Here is a 20706-nt window from a genome sequence, read left to right on the forward strand (position 1 = left end):
TTTTCTTGCATACTGACCACAGCTTCACAGGAAAAAATTGCCAGTGCATTCTGTGCATATTTATTTTTACATGGATGCAATGGCATCCATGCTGGTTTAATTGTGTGTATGCGTCTTTACAGACAGTACAAGCTTGAATTTTATGACTGGATACAACTTTAATCTTACCAAAACAAGACTGGGTTTAACTGGAGTACAAATGACTCAAACGAGCTAAAGGAAAGGTATTTTGAACAGTGTCATAGAGGAAAAGGTTTGATGGCAGAGGGCTATTTGAAATAAAAAAGGGAAACAGGGGAGCGCTGTGGGCCTGGCACAGCTCAGCCTGCTTGGCCTGCAGGCTTCTCCCTGAGAGCTAAGTCTTCTCCCCCGAGCGCCTGCCAAGTCCCTGCGGTGGTGCAGCTACATGTTCAATTATGCTCTGGAGCCTGCCTGTCGTTCCCTTTGCCTCCTAGCTTGTATTTGTGTCAGTGTGCTGAAAGTGGCAGCAGGGACAATTTGATCAGGTTTAGCACTCAATTCAAATTACAATGGAAGCACTATGAATGGTTTGTGTGGCTTAGTTTTGATTCAACAGTTGTTTTCTATAACCAGCACCATTGCTTTCTTTGGGGGAGGTGGTGGCAGTGCCGAATTCTGGAGAGGTACTTATTTTAAATGAAGTAAAAAACATGCAGTAGAACACAGTAGTGGTGGTTCTGTTGCAAGCAGATTTAACTTTTTAAAGAAAAATGTTACTTTTCCGAATTAGCTTTGTAGATATCAACATCTTTCTAACTCCTGCTACACTATAGATTGTTACTAAAGAGCTTTGTGCAGCTATTGAAATGCTCATCAGTCAGGACATATAAAGCCAAGAATTTGCAGCAAATGTAAAAGTGGCATTCCAGTTCAGTGGGTTGTGATCGAAAATATACTCTGACGTGACCTTGTGAGCGTGTGGTTCAGAAGGCAGACCATACTCCCCTCCCATTCAATTCCAAACGCGGCTTGTGTTATTCAACGAACAGCAGTTTCTAGTGTGTCTAGTCAGAGTGCTGGGAGTGCACTACAGCACAGTCGCAGTGAACCAGAGCGTGCTCACAAGCTCGGAGTATCTTTACAAATGCACCGTTGGATCATGAGAAGCGACAAAAAGTTCACCAATACTGACCACATGTAAAGAGTGACACAGCAAAAGCTCATTGGCAAATTTGTCTTATGTTGGAGGTAACACAAACAGCAACAACCAGAGAGGCTGAGTAAAATTATGGTGAAGGAGTTGTGCGGCTGTTCCTTTCTAACACAATTGCAATGTTGTGCAACCCACGTCGAAAAAGTGAAGCAGCAGATATTTATTATTTTACATTCACATTTTACATTGTCTAAATGTAGCTGTTGCGGCTTTAATTCAGGTGTGCTTATATTATCATTTGTGTTCAAATATCTTTTACACAATTAAAAATCAGTGCATGCCATTGGCATTTTGCATAGTTTGCTGACTTCCCTAAGGCAAAGCTGAGGTTGCTTTCAATACACAAGGTTTTCTCTTTGTTTTATGGTTTGATAGTGTACGCTTTGAAACATCTTTTTCCTGATTCAAAATGTGAGTCAATGTAAAACATGTCTCACAGTTTAACACATCTCCAAAAGTGCACATGTAGACATGTTCTTTTAATTGGGATCTGTGTTAGAGTGGGTGTGTGTGTGCGCTTTCTTGTGGGTCTTGTAAGTACGTGCATGTGTATGCACCTCCATGAGTTCCTGGAGCTTTCTTAACAGGAGGTAGCGTATTAACATTGCCAATAAAACAACAAGAACGGTTGTTCAAGTCCTCACCTTATTGTGCCACACCCGTCAATAAATCGCATTTTCACCAACATCACTAACACAAAATGTGCTGTTTTGTGTTGTGCTGTGCTGTATAAGCAGTCTCTGCAAGAAGCAACGTGTAAAGGTTGGCCTGCTGCAGCAACAAATACCTGGCAATCTGCGTTTGTCAATTTTCAACAGTACAGGAAAAAAAAAACATAAATATTAACAACAAATTGCCACACTGCTAGATATATTATGGATGTTAAATTATTACTACAATTATGAAAACCTGATTTGCTACAGGAAAAAAATAGCTCTTGTCGTCAATAGGATCATGATTAAACTGGAGCCTTTCCTAGCTAAATTTGGATGAGAGAAGGTCAGGTCGCCAGCCATTCACAGGGCACATATGAGGTGCGTCAGTAAAGTTCCAAGATTAGCGTCACAAAAAGATATAAAGTGGTGCCTTTTGGGTCAACCTTGCCTTGCTACAGCTGAGGTAGTGTCCAGCTCACAGTCCTGCTTGAAATCCTACATACAAACGTAAAAAGAACATACACTTACGTAAGGGAAATTAATATTCACACACTCCATAAAGTTGCATAAAGTTCTGGTGAGGCAAATTGAAGCTCATTTTTTTCTATCCTTTCTTTTTCACCATTCTCTTACTGCCACACAGGCATTTTAAAATGGATCTGCAGATTTATTTGTAGAATATCCCCACGGACGGCTGTTTATTAGGCCAGCGAGCCGTGCCACTGGGGAGCAACATTTGTAAACATCATGCCCGGAGAGGCGTGCGTCGTGTGTGCGTGTGTATTTTTCTTTACACATTTGAACACGAAATCTCAAGAGGAGTCTTTCACTCAGTTTGTTTTTCTGTGTAACAACATCATGTACAAGTAATGCATGTGCATGTTGTGTGTGTTGTCACTTCCCTCAAGCAAAACGCTTAAGAAATGCAGAAACTTTGGTGAAATGTATCAAATAGTAACAAGGGAACATTATTAACCCTCTCAATTAATAAGACTTAAAGGGTTCATTCATAAATAAAGCTATAAATAATAAAGCTGACTTTTTGACTTTTAAATATTATGTCACCCCTGTCCCCGTTTTTGGGTTTTATGACTTTGCATGCTCAAAGTGTGGAATGGGACTTCCGTCAGTTTGTTTGGAGCCGCCCAATCAGGCGGATGTGAGATGGACCCAAATGGACATCAAACACATGACACTACCACCATTCAGTCATGGCCTACTTAACCCTCTTGTCCCGTCCCCCACTTTCTCTTTCACACTCAGTCTCAAGCAAATCATTCAATCTCAGGCAAGAAAAGCTTCCTGAAATATTTATGATTCCTGATCCTGTATGTTGCAGAAAGAGATATTGTCCTATAGAGACAATATTTTTTTTTTTTTACTAAAATTCATTGTACTACCTGTGGGGTGGTGTATCACAATTGTGTAATTTGAGCAAACTTTTTTTAATGATTAGCTACAGACAAAAGTGTGAAAATTCAATGTATGTTGGAATTCGTTGTATTAATTGGATTACAGTCAATGAAATCATGTTAGTACAATAGCAGGCAAATTCACTGGTCCATGTTTGCAGTATCTATAAAACTCTTGGCAAACCCCACCAAAACTTTGCTCCCTGCTCACCGTGCATACCACCACTCCCAGTCTCTGTTCCTGCAGTATTATTAACCGTTTCATTCCCAAAGTCGTCACTCAGGTTTTTGCCCAATGACTGGAAAACTCACCAATAAATAAAAAACAAAACCTCATCTCAGTCATTTCAATATCATCTGTTGACGACTGGTGTGCAGTGGACGAGCTGGTGAATACAGTGCCCTGATTGATGGAGAAACAGGAATGCAAATTGTGATTGGGAGCCAGCAGCCACTTGTATTAAATTATATGAGGTTGACAACCAAACCAGAAATATCGAAAAGATTCTAAAGAACAAATCAAAATTGCAAAGCCAGGCCTTGTTAACATCTTGAATACGTCTATTTGTCTTTGCTTTTCTTTAGCGTTGTTTTACTCTGCAGTCTGCAGCGATGTCAGTATTGCAAATGAATATTTGTTCCCCATTGCCTAAAAACATTGACAAGGAAAGGAACATATGACAGATGACCTTTGATTTGCATTCATCCATGCTTCTTTTTGACACGGAACCTGGGCAAGAAACAGTTAATGACTTCCCTGGACTCTCTGACCCTCTCCATTGCTGCCTGTCTCTCTGTCAGACTGCGTCCATCACACAACTTGCGGGCCATGACACCGTGACCAATATTTGTGCAGAGGTGTGCCGAGCAACACAGACACAGTCCCATACCCCTCTGACTGTTCCCACAGCATGCTTGACATCTGGCTGTTTATTTAAACGTTAGCCCCAGGGAGAGCCACAAGCTGGGGACCTATAGATTTGAGTAACATGCGCACACACACATACACACACACACATTGAATAGGAGAAATTAAAAAATGTATCATAGATTACTTGTGTCCCTAAATGTATTTGTGATACTTATTTTAAAAATAGCATTACTATTTTTAGCATATCAGCTTTGTGTGATATTGTTATTGTTTTACATTTGACCTATAAAAGCTTGCGCAACACAGATTTTACCATGTGCTCTAATATGTAGCTTTGAGGTTTTCCATAAAAAAATCTACCTGTTGCTGAAACAAACTCTTCATTCAAAAATATTACTAAATACAACGTCTTACATATATTTGTAAGTACATAAGACGCCAATGCACCCTTCACTATTTCTTTAGTTATTTTGAGGGTTACATCAATTCCTATTTCTTCCACACTGGACAAAGGCTGGATTTCTATAAAATAGTAAACCAGAGATTTCCTAGGGATGCCGTAAAACCGAGCTGTTGAAAAAGTACGTATATATATTTTTCATTGAAAACAAGTGTTACGGTATTGAACAATAAAATTTAGTATCAAATCCCCTTATTTCAAAAGTGCATATCAAACTGGTAGTCCTTGACATGACCCCACATCAGTTTCAAAAGGTCAGTGACCCCTGCTGTAGAGCCAGTAGATGTTGGTGAGGAAATTGATGTCTGGGAAGCATTGGGACTGATTCAGGTGGAATGGGTAATACAGTAGGATCATTATGCTATTCCATCCTTTCAGCTCATCATGCACAGATAAGTTTAGTATACAGTGTGGATTCAATGTAATGCTCACTCTCCCATTATCCACAGCCCCAAAACCACAAAAGAATTCCAAACTTAGTGAGTTCCGCCGCCCTGTCAGCCAAACCAAGTTTGAGTACAAATAAAGTATTCTAGACGAGCATGTTCTCAGAATTTTGTAGGATACCAAAAGTATGAAAATGCTATGTTGAAATTTGACACATGGCTCATTATTTTCATGAATGTTATAATATAGGATACATTTTTCTATAAAGAAAGTTCGACTCTACTCATTGCAGCAGTTACTTTTTGAACAGATTCCAACAAAATTTTGTTTTCAAACAAACAGAGGCTTCTTATATACCCCAGGGATCCTTGTTCTCCTCTAGTGGCGTCTTTTTCTTTTGTCTCAGTCCGATAAATTGTGGTTAATATTTTAGATCGGTAAACCAACAGTCCAAAACATTTGAGTTGAGTAGTTAAACTTTAGTATAACTATCTGAAAATACTGCACAGAATACACCGAGTGTTCCTCCAGGTGGATTGTTTCCAACAAGACCAGACTGACTTTGCTCTGACTTTTTACGTGAGAGGAAGATGAGAATATGAGAGGGGTGTACGGTAGTGTGTGTATTCTTACGTGTGACTGACATGTCAAAGCCTCCGGCCAATGCGTACAAACACAGCTGCTTTCCTGCAGCTAATCTACCCGACGACTCGCTCTCTGCCCTTCTCATCATACCACGCGTACAAGCACACACACAACACACACGCAAATGAAACTCAATGCCAATGGGCTGTCTCAGGTTTGATAATAACACTTGGCCCGTTTGAGCAGAGAAGAAGCTCTCCAAAAAACTGTCAGCATCCCACTTACACGACTGCACTTACGGGATCTTTGCCGGCAGTTTTCTGGATACGCTGACACGCTGTTACTGCTCCTGGAGTCACAATGTTTTTCGTCTATTGATATCATTTCAACTAGCCGTAACTGCAATTGGTGTTGCGTCAAGCCATTTTTAATTTAAATCAGTGGTAAAGAGGATAGTAAATGGATAGATGGTTTTCCCATGGAGCTAAATTTACTTTACATACTGTCTTTAGATTTACCAATTCCCATGAGATGAGTTTCATTTGAATGTACAGTAAAGCAAAAACTAAACCTTAAGTATGCACGGTGAAGGGTGCTCTTGAAGGAATTTGTTACTATGAACTTTGACACTTTTTGATCTGATTTTTATTGTGGGGCTTACTTTTGATCATGTTAAAGGACTTGAGACTGCTGAGGAGAAAAAACTAGTTTAAACCCTCGGGACGGATATTTACAAGGATCTAGGATCTGATACCAGTAACGATCATGCTTATCCATGTATCCACGAAGGAATTAATAATAAAAATAATACATGATAGCATTGATGTTATTATCAATAATGCCAAATATTTTTCTGCATACTGGAAGCATTCCCCTCTTTGAAATGAAAGGTCCACGAGCGTTGGACATCGCCTTTGTACCAGAGAAGTATTTATTATTATTATTTTATTTCTTTATTATTATTTAATCTGTCACTTTGTGAAATATTCAATTACGGTCCAACTTGATACCACGTTTTGTCACTTTGTTTTATAGAATCGTTTAAGAGTGATTAATGCGTCCTTCAACTGAGTTGTTGCTGAAGTAAGTAGCCGGTGCTTGTGTTTGGTTAAACAATGTTGTTCTTGGCAGCCATTTAGTTTTACCATTTAGATTTGGTGGAACTTGTCTAAATTTTATTGTTTTGGACAAAAATGCTTATTCAGTCACAGTTCAATCATTTCTTTATGTGATAGTTTTAGTTGAGGGAAACTCCAAAACATTTTAGTGTAGCTTTGGTCACATATTTTTGACAAAATACTGCCATGAATGCCCTTTACAATCAAAGAAGCAAAACCAACACAGATAGCTCACTAACCACATGACGGGTAACCACTCTGTATTCAAGCTGTCTATCTTTCTTTCTGAGAAATGCCCAAAATTCTGGGTTTATTTCTACTATTTGTATGCTAACGTTCAAAGCCAAGTGCGTTCTTCTTTTAGACACATTCGGAACAGCAAAAAGCACACAACATCTGCTCCTCAGTGCTTCATCACAGACTAGCGCGGTGTGTGAACTTGCAACTGCTCGATAACTTGGTCGCTCATGCGACTCTTCCCACTTTTTTATATTGTGTGCATATGATTTATTATCCCAACATTATATCTTCCCCAAGCCTCCCCCTCCTTCTTGTCCTGTGTTTTCTTTCTCCGCCAGCCTCCGTCTGACCACAGGCAGTCCCAAATGAAAATATGAACTCAGAGAAAGAAGTTAATCTCCCGTTCAAAGGCAGAGCAGAGGCTGTAACTCAATCCAGCCCACTTTGTGGGACGCCACCTTTTCTTCATCTCCCCAAATTAAAGTAAGTGATGAGCATTGGGATTAAAAACTCTTTTGCTCTCAGTGTAAGCAACTGAATTAACACATAGGCGCTGGTTTTTTTTCAAGAGAAAGTGCAACTGTGTTTGTTTGAGCGTGCGGGGTGGTGGGCTCACCGCTTGAGATTCCCGAGCGGCCCTTATTGGAGATGATTGCTCTCATAAAGCCTCTACTCTCCAAATTACCACCCCCTCCTTTTGCCTCCTCTGCTGCCTTCCATTTGCAGTCGAAACACATTTAATCAAGGAAAGGTGTTCCTTGATGAATTTACAGATCGACACCCTTGGAGCATTTAGCAAAACGCAAGGAGGCGAGATGGAAGGAAGGAGCCTTTTGCCCTTTCACTTTTTTTTTACTTGACTGACGTTGGTTTCATTTCCCTTTCTGCGCCTGAGTACCGTTTTTGAAAATGGCATTCACATATGGTGACATGATGTTGAAATAGTGGTTGTGTGTTTGTTTTTCAATCTAGACGACTGTATTATATCACTGGATTTTACATTTCTCATCTTGTTTTATATGTTTGTGAATAATCAGTTGATAGAAGACAGCCCTCTGTTTGCTTCATTTAGAAGGCTGAAGATGTATTCAGTCGTATGACTCAATCATTGCGTGTTTTTCATTGAACAAAGCAGTGAATCCGTTTTCATTCAAGACTGATTCTTCATTGACAATGTTGTTTCAGAAAAGCCAAGGTCTCCTCTCCTTTTTACGTTTCTCTCATCTGTGTGTTTTCGAGCTCACCTCTGGATTGCCCATCGTTGGTCATCTCTGAGTTAATCTTGTAACTGGGATAACAATCTTCTCCTGTTTTGCTCGGTGATAGATGGGCAAGTGCGTGGCAGAATAAGCGGCAGCTGTGCGAGCCAGTGTGTGCGGTCCACAAGTGAGAATGCGGAGGGGCCCGTGGTATCTGTCAGAGGAGAACAATGGCTTTTAAATGAACCTAGGAGCTCGTAAATCACACAAAGAGAGCGCCCAAACATGACGCTGATTGCCCGGACGTCAGAGTCGGCGGACGACAGGAAGGCGAGAATGAACGAGAGCCCCGGCGAGACACCTTGTTAGCGTCAGAACAAAACGTCTCCATTAGGAACCAATGGCCTACTTATGCAAATGAGTCCACTTGAGCCCACGTTCTCTTGGAAAAGTTATGTCCTTGAGAGGGCTGCACAATAGTGAGACAGTGGGAACAAATGTAAATAAATTGAAGCGATAAAAACTCGCCGTGTAGATCTGATAGTGGTTGGTTGACTACAGAATTTTTTGTACTCTACCATAATGCGATGATGGCTGAATATCTACTTGTGCTTCGCCTTTGTGTGACCCAGTACCGCTAAGTCCATTCTCGACACCAAGTGGCTGTCGCCAACGACTCCAACGGACTGAGCCGACCTGAAATAATGACAAAATGACAGACAGCCTGACTGGGTATGAATTAATACTAACTTGACCCAAACAAGAGGCTCTTTTGAATGTATTTGTAAATAAAGCTGCTTAATAAGCTGGAATTGACAAATAGACATCACATTTTGACGAGTTTTTACTCTCACAAGAGCTAACAAAAGCTATTAAAAATGGTGGCCCTCATAAACCGGCAGATGTAATGTTTGAAACAATGTTATACAACTTTGAATAAATACAGTCCAGATTTACATAATTGGCAGCTGATTAAGGCTATTTCTGTGATTTAGGTCCATATAATTAAAGTTGACTTGACTTTAAAGAAGATATGGGCATTTAAACTACAACAAAGTCGTGACATTTTGATCTTCAATCCCCTTGAAAGTACTGAAAACGTCCTCTTTCTTCCATCTATCCATTTTCTATTGTGCATGTCCTCATTAGGGTCACAGGTGGACAAGGCTCCTGACTTTGAATGAGCGACAACTACTCACTTTGGATTGGCTTGATTATACTTCACTATCAAAATAATAGTGTCATTGTGGCCATTGCAGTTTCTGCTAATGCTGAGCAGTTGTAAGTCATTAAACTTCATTATGGTTTGCATGACTGTTGCCACAGAGGGCAAATCATGTGGTAGGCATTGTGTAATTGCAGGTATGTGCAGCAAAAACATACAATTATAAATTTTACAGGGGATATCTTTCCGCTTCGAATTAACAGAAAGGCCCTCTCAGCTTTTTAAATTTCTCTTTTCGTGGGCCTGTCATGTGGCTAAACAGCAGCAACTGGCAGTGACCCCAGGGTCACTGTGAGGGTTGAGGTCAGGTCAACCCAGTTGGCCACCCAGAGCAACCCTGAGAATGATGCAAGGTCAAGGGTCATGACATCTTCTCTCACCTGTCTATACTACTGAACAGCACAAATGCAGAAAAAAAGGAGGATGTGTGAGAAAGTGAAGACACAAAAGTAAACACATATGTTGAATCTGTCCCATCTTGAACTTTCTCTTATGGGTCGAAACCACAAAAGTTGTATAATGCTTTACTTGATTAGGCGGCGAGGTTCAGAGCTGCCACCCAGACACTGAGGTTAGCTGGTTTGGTTTTTGTGGCCAGATTCTTTGGCTAGAAGTCCCACTCTGTTAGTTAAATGTAGACCTCAAGTCACATTCCCACACATGCTCACTGTTTGGACACACACCTGCTTTAAATATGAAGCAGCACAGTCACACCAAAACACGCACCTCTGTTGTCTGAAGTCCCCTTTCCAGACAAGCGAGCTCAATATTTGGGTGGGAGGGTTCAAAGGAAAAGGGCACAACAGAAAGTAATTAAGGGGGTCTGTTCTAAAGACAAATAACACAGGGGCACATGGCAGCTGGTGCTTTCTCTCTACGAGTGGAGAAAAAGAAGAGAACCCGGTTGTAAATCAGAGTGATTGGGACCACCAAGGAGCCTAAAAAGACAAGCGAGCATTTGCAGTTAGTCTTCATCATTAGCCACTTACACAGATTCTAAAAAAGAAGTCAAACAAAAAAATATTTTAAACAAAAGTGTCCTATTAATTATGTACAATTTAATCTCATCCTGGGTTTGCATGTAATGTTGTGCCAGAAGATGGAGGATCGAGATTCAGGGAAGCGGATGTGTATGTGGATCTTAAAACAACAAAAACACATATTAAAACAATGTTCGTTTAAAAAATAAAACAGCAGGCAAGGCACCAGGAAGGCTCAAAATAAAGAATGAACAAAATCCACAATTAATACAGGGAATAGGCTCACCTCAACACGGAGAGAGAAAAAAACACGACAGGACTAAGCTCCACAGCAACAATGAACTGACCAAGACTGAAAGAAAGTAAGGAACAAAATACAATCAAAATGATGAGAAAACAAGGCACACCAAGACAACTAAACACGAGTGGCTGGAGGGAAACTAGAAAGCATGACATGTAAGAAAAATTGTCTAAACAACAAAAACATATTTGATGACGCTTGGCCCTTCAATCCCCCCAAAAAATTATTAATCATAGAGCCTTTAAATTACTATACGCTGCTCTTGAGGAAATAGACCAAAAAGTATAAAACGAGTGGATGTCAGCAAGATATTACGAAACCATCTGAGAACCTGCTTTTTCACTCCCCACCCGAGGATGTAAGGAGTAATTAGCAGTTTTAAATCAATATTTAATGATTCAACCGCTCATTTTGAGCACAAAGGCCAGACAGTTGTAATCCTGTCAATGGCCAAGGGGCACAATGTTGACCACAGCCTCACCTTACGTTCCCACAACGCAGCAAAACTCTTTCAGAACAAAATGAGCACACACACAAAGTAAGCTGTTTTGCCGTGAGATCCAGCAAACGGCAGTTGAGAGCACCAAATCTACAGGTAACTTTTACTGGAGTCACATTGGAATGTTTTTACCCAATTTTCGTCCCAAGTTGTGAGGACCCTTGGGACATATGTTTTCGGCGTCAGTCTCGTCATTTATGACTGAGGTTTTGGTTACTTATTTTCATCTGTCTTTCCCTTTTTTTGGAGTAGGGGGGTCCATTTCCTGTGATTCCCAGGAAAGACCCTCAGACAGAAGGCCCTGGTCCATGCCTCCAATACTCTTTCTTCATCTCGGTTCAGCTGGCTGTGTAAACACGCTAGGTAGACTACAGCTGGTAAAGAGGGAGAACGGTGGGACATAATGTGTGTGTAAGTGTGTGTGCATATTTATGTGAGCGTGCAGGCACACGCATGCTAGAATCAGGAGTGATGAGACGTACGTATATCAAGTGAGGGGACAGAGGGATTATGTACTTGCGGCGGGGGTCGGGGGACATGGGAGCTCGTGGCGTATTGAATGGCTCATTAAGTTTGGCCGCGCTGGTGCGTGCACGCGCGCAGCTGTGCACGGCGGCCGCAGTCACGACTGCACAGGGATGAGGGAGTCAACCTGAGACCTATCCAATCAAAGTATGCGTTAAATCAAAGTTGCAGCTGTTGTGTGTTGGGGGCTCTGCATGTGTGAGTGTTGGCACGCCACTCTCCAAAGTGCCGCAAATTTTGTGTTTGGAGAAGGAAATACCTTGACAGGTTTTTGGAACACCCGCCTGGGTACCCCCCTCTCCATCTCCCACTTTCTTCCCACTCTTTTTCTCCATCTCCCCTCTTCCTTTGGTGTAGTTTTTTGGTATTATTTTACACTCACACGCCCTTCCTTGAGCTTGAAGCAACAGCGGTCCTCCTAGTATGAGTCTTGTATAACTGCCGTTTTGGACATCACAAAGTCTTTTGGCTTCAATTAACGACCAGGGTTATCATTTTTACGACAGCAATGAGCATTTTATGTCCGAAAATAAATGGCGACTAAACAATGGTACAATTTGGTTCGCTATGACAATAAACATGTGCTCACTAGTTATTCTTTCTACCCGCAAGCTTTATGGTCATATTTAATCTCTGGCCTCTTTTTTTCAACAGTGTAGACAGACCAGGGAAAATGCTGCCTGCTTTCGAGTGTGTTTGTGTCCCACACAACTTGGCCTGTTTTTATGAACAATCTGGTGCAGGGGGCGGTTATGGGGCATCCACCTCATGGAAAAGATGTGTTTAATCCATGTCAAGACTCTAGTGTGGGAATATCACGCTGCATTCAATGAGACGCTTTGATTGGCCATGATTGAATTCAATTGTGACCACTCCCACAGTGGCGCAACCCTCCCTCTTAAAGATATGCCGATCTATGCTTGTCATGCGAAATTACCAACTCGCCTCATTCAGCGTGTATGGCAATCAAACACAAAGCTGAAAATTCATTGTAAGTACCTTGTGGCTTTATGTTTACATTGCTACTTATTTCTCCTGAAAAATAAATTCTAGATTTTTTTAATCCATGTCTTTTTGCTAGCTGAACCGATGAGGTGAATACTTTAGACATCAGTGTTTTTTGGGGAAAAACTTCCCCAGATGAGGTCCCTTAACCAAATGCTCGCATACACGGATACAATACTAACAAATAATAAATCAATGATTATTGTGGCTAGGGAGACAGTAATATACATATGAGGGGTCACAACTACTTGTCTGTGGTTCTTAAAATGTGATCACAGCTTCCATGGAGGCAGATTTGACTTGAACATTGGAAGTACATGGTAATGCAAACTGGGTGTGTTGACAAGCAGAAGAACAGACGAAGAGGGAAAGTGACGCCTTAACTAGTTTAGTGTTGAAAGGTCAATGTCGGGCCTTGGATTTGAAATTGAAATGAAGTGTTGGTTTGGCACAGTTCCCATTTAATAGCTCTAGAGAGCATCGGTATGTTTTTTGTGTGTTTAATATGCTGCACTGTACAGTGCACATTTGAGTAGTCTGGACTACATGCAAACTCTAAACACAACTGTTCAAATGGCAGATTTTTGTGATGTAAAAAAAGAATAAGATAAATACTTCCCCCCCACCACCTTTAATCCATTAATCCTGTGCAATTTACTTGAAACAAAAAATAAACCTTTCATTAAGTGATTGCCATCTCTTCGGTCACATCTTCTGTTTGGTTTGTTGGTATTTCCATTCATTTCTACTACATTGTCACAGAATTATTCAATTTATTTAATCTTTAATTTAACTGCACACTGTAGTTATCTGCACAACTACCTTGGCTCACCTCAGTTTAACCATTACAGCTCACTAGCTGTCATCAAATGTAGTCCTGTAATTTTGGGGCGTGTGGTGGTCACCAAAAGTGGGCCGGTGTTGTTTTGAAGGACGGCACACACTGAAACAGGATGGAATGGCTTTCTGCCCATGGCTAGCTGCAGGTGCCTGATATCAAGTCGAAAGGTGTCCTTCCTCAGCTTCCCCATAGAGGTCACAACCCTAACAACATCTACAGTTCCTCCAAACAGCCCACAGCATACTTTCCTAACTCTTTGCTTCTTTCAAGCACCTGTGTAATTCATCTCAGCATGTCAAATAAACATTATGTACACTATTCAACATATCGTACACATACTATACATTCTCCTTGAGCAAATTCGCTCGGTCGCTGTGTAAGTTGGATGAAGCCAGAGTTTCATAGCCAGAGTGTGTTGTGACAGTGTGAAAGGCACAGGAAGGAAAGGCTATGCTTCCTCTGATGCTCCTGCTGCTGTGGACCCGGGGAGATAAGAACACACACATGCATGCATGGATGCACATACAACCACAAAATGTACAATCACAGCACAGAGACACACTGTGGGCACTAAAACTCCCACATCCCTTAACACCCCCCCACCCTCCACTACCACAGATCAGATTCCTATGGCCTAAATAATCCCCCGCCTCACACAATTTGGATTCCTTCGTCTCTCAACAATTGACACTAGCGAGTCCAATGCAAAGTATTTGAACTGGCAGTTTGAGACGAATACTAGAGGCTGTTAGGGCTAAGTAGGCAAATAATCACTGCCCAAATTAACACCTAACTGTTCGGGTTAGCGATACAAAGCAATCACTCAGACTGCTCTGGAAAAGAAATACATCTCAACTGTAATGACAAACACATGGCCCAAAATATGTGGATAACTTCCTAGAGAGCATCTAATCTATGCTTACCCGGACAACAACGTTACTGAGCATCTCGGAGACTCTTAACTTAGTGTGTGTGCGTGCATGTGTGTGTGGTGTGTGTGTGTGTGCGCACTGCTGTAAACCCCTCTATCTGATGATGCCCTTCTAATCCTCAAAGTGATGTGTCATGAATATGGAGTTTAGGACACAATCCCCAGGGCTACACTGGCTATAGATAGCTTGAACGCTCATCTTCGCAGTAGTGACCGTTGTGACGTTGTAGGCCTGGAACACAGGAGGTGATTAAGATGAAGGTTCCAGTGGAAGAAAGATACATTGTTGATAAAGTAAATCGTGTTGATGTGCAAGAGATATCGCAGATGATTGGAATTTGAATGTGATAATATTGATGTAGCCATCACTCTCATGTAGTCATCTAAAAGTTCAGCGGTGTCTGGAGAAACGAGTGACTTGACCGTGAAATGATCAAAATGTGATCAGAAACAGAATCGTGAAACCGTTATTCTTTACGACTAAATTAGATTAGATTTTTGTAACGTGCATAGGGTACTTTTATAGATGGCTATATAGTACTCAAAAACAACAAGAATGAAAAAATAGTCCCAATAATAATAATAATAATAATGATAATAATAATACAATTAATTTGTAAGGCACTTAACATTTAAGGGAACTCTCAAAGTTAAAAGAATTGTTGAAAGTTTTGAGTAGACAATCTGTATTATCCCAGGGCCAAGTTCATTATATAATACAACACAGAGGTTCCTTAAGTTATGAAAGATGCTGAAGTTTTTGGTGATATGAGGTACAAGCACTTAATGGTGGTAGTAAACTCAACCTAACACATTATACAGTAGGCAGCACTTTGGATAATTGTGACCAATGATCCCAAAGGAGGTCTTTATACTGTTAAATGCCATTTCTACTGATTAAACTGATATCTCAAGGCAGCAATTTATACAATATTGTGACTCTCTTAGGGTTTCTTGTTTGGATGTTTTTGTTAACCTGACCAAAATATAAAATACGTCAATAAACCTGAATTACCCTTCTGCACCAAAACCATTTTTGCCTCATACATCATCTGATTGCAATTAAGTTGTGCTGTGTCACATAAGATAAATTACCATCTTGTGTAAATTTGCTTGTGTGTAAACGTGCGGCAGGTTTTGGCAAGAAGACCCGGTGGTTCTGGAAGCTCTTTAGTTTTAATTGAAAGCAGTAAGCTGGAAGTGTGTGTTCCTCTGGTTATTATGGTTGGGAACACACACGTACAGTAGAGGTGATAAAAGTAGTAATGTAAGTGAAATTGCAAAGTCTGCCTTAGTTTAACACATACAAACATAAGCCCATGCGCACACACACAGACACATGCGGGCATGCGCAAAGGAGTGCCAGCCCCATGTGGCCCGAGGAGAGTCAAGCGAACAGCCAGCAACACGTCTCCTGTGCTCGAGAGCCAGGCGAGCCAAAGGAATGCACATCCCTCTGGATCACTTCTCTCTTTATCTCCCTTTTTCTCTTTTTTGTCTCTTCTGTGTCTGTTTGTCATTCGCTGTCTTCTGCTGCTGAGGCCCTGCAAGTGAAAGGCCCTCTGTTGAATAAAGCGGTTGTGCTGGCATCCCAGTGTGTACGTATTTGTGTGTTCCCGGTGTGCCAAAGGAACCAGTTTGATGAGTTTGCCCTTGGGACAGAGACGGGAAGTGTAGGCAAGGCAGAGGGGAAGTGGCCTGCAATGAGGGAGGAGGTGTAAGGGATGAAAAAAAGGCTTATGAAAAGCAAAGGGATGAAGGTAGAGACAATGCTTTGCATTTAATCACCGTACTGTACATGACCGTGCGTGCGTTTCCCTTTGTCCTCCGTCTTTGCGGGCCACCTGGGTTCTCCCCGGGGTACAACGGGGCGCTCTGCGACGGTGTTTCGCCCGGGCCTGGATTTGCAGCATGGCTGCTCTCAGGTTGAACGGGATCCAGCACCCTGAGGGCTGATGCGCTGGGAGTGGAGGTGGCAGAGGGGAACAATCGAACAGGCAGAGCGACACAATTCTGGATCACCTTCAAAGGGCTGTGGTCCCAATGGAGGGACTGGATTCCTCTGTGGAGGGAGGGAGAGAAAAGGGGGAGGGTGTGACAGAGAGACTCGGAAGACAAGAGACGAAGGGGAATCTGTGGAAAAAGATTCAGGTTATAACTTCTCGCCCACTCCTTTCCACCCTCCCTCGGATTCCCTCTCCGTGGCATGCATGCACTTGCCCTCCATGCAGCAGACTGCACAGAGATGATGTACCCGCGAGGAGACACGAGGAAATGTGGCCTGCACAATGGCATCGTTGTGCTACTTCTTATGAGCCAGTCTGTGCGTGCGTGCGTGCGCGCGTGCGTGCGTGCGTGCGTGCGTGAGAGAGAGAGAGAGAGAGCGAGATGAGTAGGACTTCACCTTCTCGGTCCCTCCCTCACCTTCCACCGTCTCCTCACGCATGCATGGGCGCTCTCCAAAATGCCTCTCAGCGTTCCACGGGACAATTGCAAAGTATACACTCCCGGCCTGTCACATTTTAACGTGAGCTTGAAAGTTAGAAAACAAAAATAAATGACATCTCATGTGTTTGCAGCGAATGAAGTTTCCAGTGAGTTTGAGGGCAGATAGTAAACTTTTGTTGCTTGTGTCACTGCGTGTGCATCAGGGACAGACTTTCATCCTGAGTGTAGGTCAGCAGTTTGTTTAGCATCAATTAGAGGCTCTGTGTTCCTCAACGCAAGCGTGAAGGGAGAATTAACGTGCAGTGGCACATTCCCACCAGCATAGGACACGCTGCACTTGAGCTAGGACCTTCCTGCCTATGTGCCTGTTCACATGTGGATAAAATATGGATATAAGCTCATCATTTAAATTCAAGAAGGTTTTCTTTTGCAGCCCTCCTCTGTCTACTCTTTGCTTTCCTCCCTCCTCTGTCAAGGACTACGGTCTGACCACAACCATTTCCCTTTGCCGCGCAACACACAGCGCATAGTTTCCATAAAGCATGCATTCAACGGGAGAGACGATACATAGATTCTGGACAAAGTAAAGACAACACAGACTCAAGGTTTCCTGTTCTGCTCTCAAAGTCTGAAAAGCACATGTTCACTGGCTCAGCTCTTGAAATTGTCTCCTTGAAGACTGTTTGAATACTGGGCTTTATTTATAAGCACGTCTTGGTAACACTTTTGACATATTGTAGGCAAAGTCACATGAGAGAGACTGATTTATATTGTGGTGTCCTGCATGCTTCATGACAAAAGTTGTATTTGTAGCTTGGTGGCTTTTATTCAAATAGCTTTCAATCAATTAAAAAGCAACTAAGGATAGAACTAATCAAAACGCCGTTGGGTGAAGCTTCAGGTTACTATATATGCCTGCACCCTTCTTCTTGACATACTTCATAAGTGTAAATCGTGAAATGAGGAAATGCCTTCACGATTAGACTGTATGAATATTACTATGATTGAGAACATGTCAAATGTCTCAATCCAAAGGAAGAACCAGCTTCTAATTGTTTGAAGGCGTCATCCGGGCTTGTCAGTACAGCCCTTTGTTTTTTTTTCTACACTTGAATAAAAATCCAAGAAAGTTGTATCTTGTTCATGCTCAACATTATTGTGTTACAAGTGATTAGAACATGCCTAACCCTCTTAAGGATTACTGGATTGAATCCATAGTTAGGAAATGCACCACATACAGGTACCACTTGACCATAATCCCACTGTTTGGCACTTTTATATATCTTTTTGCTTTTCTTCTCTCGCTGCAAATCTGTCAAAGTTCATTGTGCTTCTTGCGCACTTTCTGACTTTTGATGGGGGAGCGCTTAGTTAGCTTTGCCAAGGTAGGCCCCACTTCCCCACTCTCATTTGGAGCCAGGCTCTGCGTTCTCTTGTAAATGGTGAGATAAGTGTGGTTTACCCGTGGCTGGGGTGTAAGGTGCACTCAGCATTGCCCTGACATGTCTGTGCCAAAGCCCAACAGGGGTGTAATTACCTGAGACTGGGTCAGCACTTTATACCGGGTAAAAATACCTTCCTTCTTATAGAAGACAGGGCCGTGCCTGGCAAAGGGAATCCTGTGGCACATTTAGTGCTCAAGTGCGGATCTTTGTGGGTAAACGTGGTGTCATTTATCTAAGATGAAGCATCACGCCGCAATCGGTCATCTTCTTGAGTCGCAGACAAAACACTTCCATCTTCTACTTGTTCTCCACGCAAAGGCCTGACCTAGAAAAGTCGAGACAGGCAGCGTTCCGCTCTCTACCTTGAAGAGCGTCTCCCTCTGGGTCCAGTACCTTTCCACGCTCCCTTTCCACCCTTTCACACCACATCTGTCTTTCTGCCCTCAGAGCTAAGGACAGCGAGGACCAAGCAGACACGCAGAGGACAGCTCTGCACCAATCAGGACACGGAGACAGCTTGTCTCAATTAAATGGTATGTGCTTATGCCGCAAATCACAGACACATGTTTCTCCTCTCCCCTCCCGCCCTGTGGCTGTTGCCTCGCTTCTCCACTACCTAATGCAGCGTAATCACCCTCATTACCTAATGAGACCCTACTGTGCACACACATCCCCTGACTCTCCCCTTCGCCATTTCACTGACTTTAGTAACACAGTAAATGGCAGCCACATGCCCTCAAATAAATGGTCAAGTTAGATGAAACTTTGCACGTCGCAAATTATGAGTGGAGCTCACTGCACAAAACAAAAAAAAAACACTGTAAAGACCTGTAGAGGCCACAATAATAGCATTGTAGTGTGTATTATCAACAGGACAGTGAGCAATGCATTAAGCCGGCATGCAGCTGGGGAGGGGTGAACCCCCTCATTAGCTCCCTTCAATGTATCTACTTCCTCTAATCTCTTACAATAACATAATCTCTTTAAAAGTGCTGCAGCTCGAGTCCAATCTGCCTAAAACCTGACACGTGATTAAGGTCAATCCCCAGTAAACCTTAAACTGCGCGGTCCCAACATGCCCCCCCCACCGACAGTGTGAAGTTTAGTCTAGTGTGGCTTGTACATTTTTGTTACAAACTACACCGATTAGCCCGCCTCAAGAGTAAATGATAACATGTTTTTTTTTTCTTCTTGATACTGACATGTATCTCCTTGCAAATAACAAGGATCATTGCCAACTTTTTAAATTTGAGCCTGGCCCGGCTCCTGAGCGGGCCTCTGATCCCAGAGCAGTTTGTAGCCCTTTCACAGCCGCCATTCCTTTAGCAGCGCAGTAGTAGAGCACAGTGCTGCTCTTTTTTTTATTTTTTGATGTTTTTCCATCGTGTCTCTTGCCTCCAAACCACTTACAGATGTTGGCAGCAGGGAGCGTTGTGGCAACTCCAAACGAGGAAATCTAAATAGAGATCAGGCTGTAAAATATAGAAGAAGGCCCACAGAAAGAAAAAACAAGAGGAGCAGATTTGAAAGAGAGAAGAAGAAGAAAGCTGAGCATTAATAGAGAATCGATAGAGAAAATGGATGGGACTGCATGTTTGCCTTTGCAGGCCAACATGTTTTCTTTCATGTAGCTATTGAACAAATCCCAAATCCAAAATGAGCCTCTTTACAAAACTTCTGAAGCCTTAAAAAGGCTCAAAATTAATAATCTTAAAATTCAACATTCTTTACAGCCACAACTTCCTTTTCTCTTTTCCGCTCAGTGGACCCTTGGTAAATTTTTCAATAAAAATAACAGGCAATGTGATGTAAAAATAATAATCACCAACAGGACTTTACTAATGCCTACAGTGTAAAACTGCCCGATACCTCCCTCCACTACCCTAACAGGAAGTCGCCTTGTCCTGATGGATGAGGGTTGTGTTGAAGTGGCACGTCCTGCCCGAGGTCCACTGCAGCACATGCCTGAGTGAGAGTGAGCAAAGAGAGAGTGGAAGCGTGTTTGCCACCGTGCCACTCATCGCTTGGTGATTGTAAAGACGACTCACCCCTCTACCCCCCCCCCCCTGCACTTTATTTATTAATGGATCCATTCAATTATTTACCTCCCATCCGAGGGACAGACGACAAGCCAGAAGTTGGCACACATGCAGGCAGAACACACCTTGTTCACGTGTATTTTGTGTTTGGAACACATAATAGATCAGAAACGTGTTATAAAAGAAATTGTCTAGTTCAAATTATTTTTTATTTTAAATACCTCTTGTGCAAGTCATGCAAATCCTAAACACTGCAATTCAACATTAACACAAAACGTATTCAAATAAATGATCTACCGTCATTTTCAATTTCAACAAGCAATTGCTGGCAAGAGGATAACGTTAAACTGTAGCATGGAATTTGC

At 42.1% G+C, this 20706-nt stretch overlaps 1 protein-coding gene across 3 annotated transcripts in view; it reads left to right on the forward strand.

The window, feature by feature from the left end:
- Window positions 1-20706, forward strand: part of LOC148401755 (uncharacterized) — a 180809-nt gene that overhangs the window by 118699 nt on the left and 41404 nt on the right. For 2 of the 3 annotated variants that reach the window (XR_015853260.1, XR_015853261.1), the window contains exon 3: window positions 18750-18835. Coding sequence is in view for 1 of the 3 variants with exons in the window: in XM_088357025.1 (XP_088213151.1) it covers window positions 7277-7386; window positions 18750-18835 (196 nt within the window). In the remaining 2 variants the exon portion in view is untranslated. Of the gene's footprint in view, window positions 1-7241; window positions 7387-18749; window positions 18836-20706 lie in introns of all 3 variants that reach the window. The other variant, XM_088357025.1, reaches the window with a different exon arrangement.

The sequence above is a fragment of the Syngnathus floridae genome, chromosome 2 (assembly GCF_059516105.1).
Source record: "Syngnathus floridae isolate MCC-2025c chromosome 2, RoL_Sflo_1.0, whole genome shotgun sequence".
Classification (NCBI taxonomy): Eukaryota; Metazoa; Chordata; class Actinopteri; order Syngnathiformes; family Syngnathidae; genus Syngnathus; species Syngnathus floridae.